The sequence below is a fragment of the Mycetomoellerius zeteki genome, unplaced genomic scaffold (genome assembly GCF_001594055.1).
Source record: "Mycetomoellerius zeteki isolate Tzet28-1 unplaced genomic scaffold, Tzet1.0 scaffold785, whole genome shotgun sequence".
Taxonomy (NCBI): Eukaryota; Metazoa; Arthropoda; class Insecta; order Hymenoptera; family Formicidae; genus Mycetomoellerius; species Mycetomoellerius zeteki.
Window position 1 is genome coordinate 74,528 of NW_017257814.1, and position 1,964 is coordinate 76,491.

The 1,964-nt window shown below is 36.6% G+C and overlaps 1 protein-coding gene across 1 annotated transcript; it reads left to right on the plus strand.

Annotated features, from left to right (window-relative positions):
• Positions 1 to 196: 196 nt before the first annotated feature.
• Positions 197 to 1,757, plus strand: LOC108729635 (uncharacterized; the record flags this gene model as incomplete). The annotated part of the gene is made up of 2 exons (XM_018458820.1): positions 197 to 718; positions 803 to 1,757. Coding segments are annotated over exons 1-2 (1,065 nt in total), but the record flags the coding sequence as incomplete, so codon positions are not given.
• Between the last annotated feature and the right edge of the window lie 207 nt (positions 1,758 to 1,964).

Sequence of the window (1,964 nt, forward strand, 5' to 3'; positions counted from 1 at the left end):
CTCGCAAAATTATGTACGGAGGCCAACGATACGGAACATTCGCTGCAGGTCTCGAATCTTTCGGGGAAGCCTAAATGAATGTAATGCCGCAGTATCCCTAAGTAATCTCGTTTTTCATGAACAGACAAAGAAGAGTAAAGCTAGGTTTACATTGGACGTAGGACTTAGACATAAACGTCGACGTAAGAATTGGAAAGATAGGAATAGCATGTTACCGTCCATATTGAAACTTAAGCGCAGACGTAGCCGTAGACGTAGGCGTAGAATTTTAAAATTTTAATATTTTTCTACGTCCAGCCAATCACGAGAGGGATGCCCGGTGTATACCATTTGCGCGGACATTTACCGGTTAACCTCTAAACTGTACCACGATTGATATATTCACTTTATAAAATGTATGAAATTGAAAAGTTGGAATTATTAAGATTTTGTTTAATTTTCACTGCAGTAGGTATGATTTTAAGATCTTTGCCAAAAAAAAAGTTCGTAACAAGCGACGATGGTGGGTTCGTCCGCTGTTGAGAAATCGGGAAAAACGGAGCCAATATTATAATTTGTTCCAATATATAAAAGAGAAAGATGATGAACAATTTTTTAAGTTCACTCGAATGACAGTCAACCAATTTGAAAAGTTGCTGGATCTTGTTAAAGATAGACTAATAAAGATCAGTCCAAGAAAGCCATTAAGTCCGGAGTTTCGGCTGGTTATGACATTGTAGTGAGTATTATAATAAATATATTTTTCAGAATTTTATTTTTGGGTTAAGCATTTGTTATTAGATAATTATACGTATTTGTTTAGTTATCTAGCCCATGGACCGAGCATGCAGGTAGTTGCATGGAGCTTCTGTGTTTCCAAGTCCACAGTCAGCAACGTGATACGAGAGACTTGTGCAGTTATCTGGGATCAATTATCCCCAATTTACTTAAAACCACCAACTACTGAAGAATGGGAAACTAAAGCAACGGAGTTCTGGTATTGCTGGAATTTACCTAATTGTTTTGGTGCGATGGACGGGAAGCATATAACGATTCAAGCTCCAAAAAAATCGGGTTCGCAGTATTTTAACTATAAAAAAACGTTTAGTATAGTTCTAATGGCAGTTTGCGATGCTTTTTACTTGTTTACACTTGTTGATGTCGGTGCTTTCGGATCTCAAAGCGATGGTGGCATTTTTAAAGAATCGACATTTGGGAAAGCTATGGATAATAATGAATTAGGCCTTCTAGATTCTACCAATTTACGTGGAACTAATATTGCGTTTCCGTATTTTGTGGCTGCAGACGAAGCCTTTCCACTTAAGCACTATATAATGCAGCCTTATCCCGGAACAAATTTATCAGAAAAACAACAAATTTTTAATTACCGCCTATCACGTGCTCGACGCGTTATTGAAAATACCTTTGGCATTTTAGCCAGTCGGTGGCGAATTCTACATACTAACATAATTGCCGATGTTAGTACAATTGAAAGAATTGTATGCGCTACATTATGTTTACATAACTTCGTTAAAATAGAAGAATCGACAAGTAAGCAGCGTTATTATTGTCCAGATAATTATGTAGATCGTTATGATGATTCAGGACGTGTCATTCTTGGTGACTGGCGAGTAAACTGTCCTCAGATTGATGAATTAGGTCGCACAGGGACAAATCGTTCTACACAAGCGAATATTGATTTACGAAATACCCTTGCTGATTATCTTGTGTCGCCAGAAGGAGAAGTAGATTGGCAGTATAATTATGTAAAACGAGGAAGTTTTTAAAATGTATGAATATATTTTCAGATATTAACTATCAATATATGCATTTATCACAACATATAACAATACATACTTAGTGAGAAATGGTACAGCAAATCACATCAATTCGACGTACCATTTCTCACTGGATATATCCTTTCTTTGGTCTTGTGTTCAACTAATCGTGATCGTCCTGTTGCTGTAATAAAGAAATACAATTTG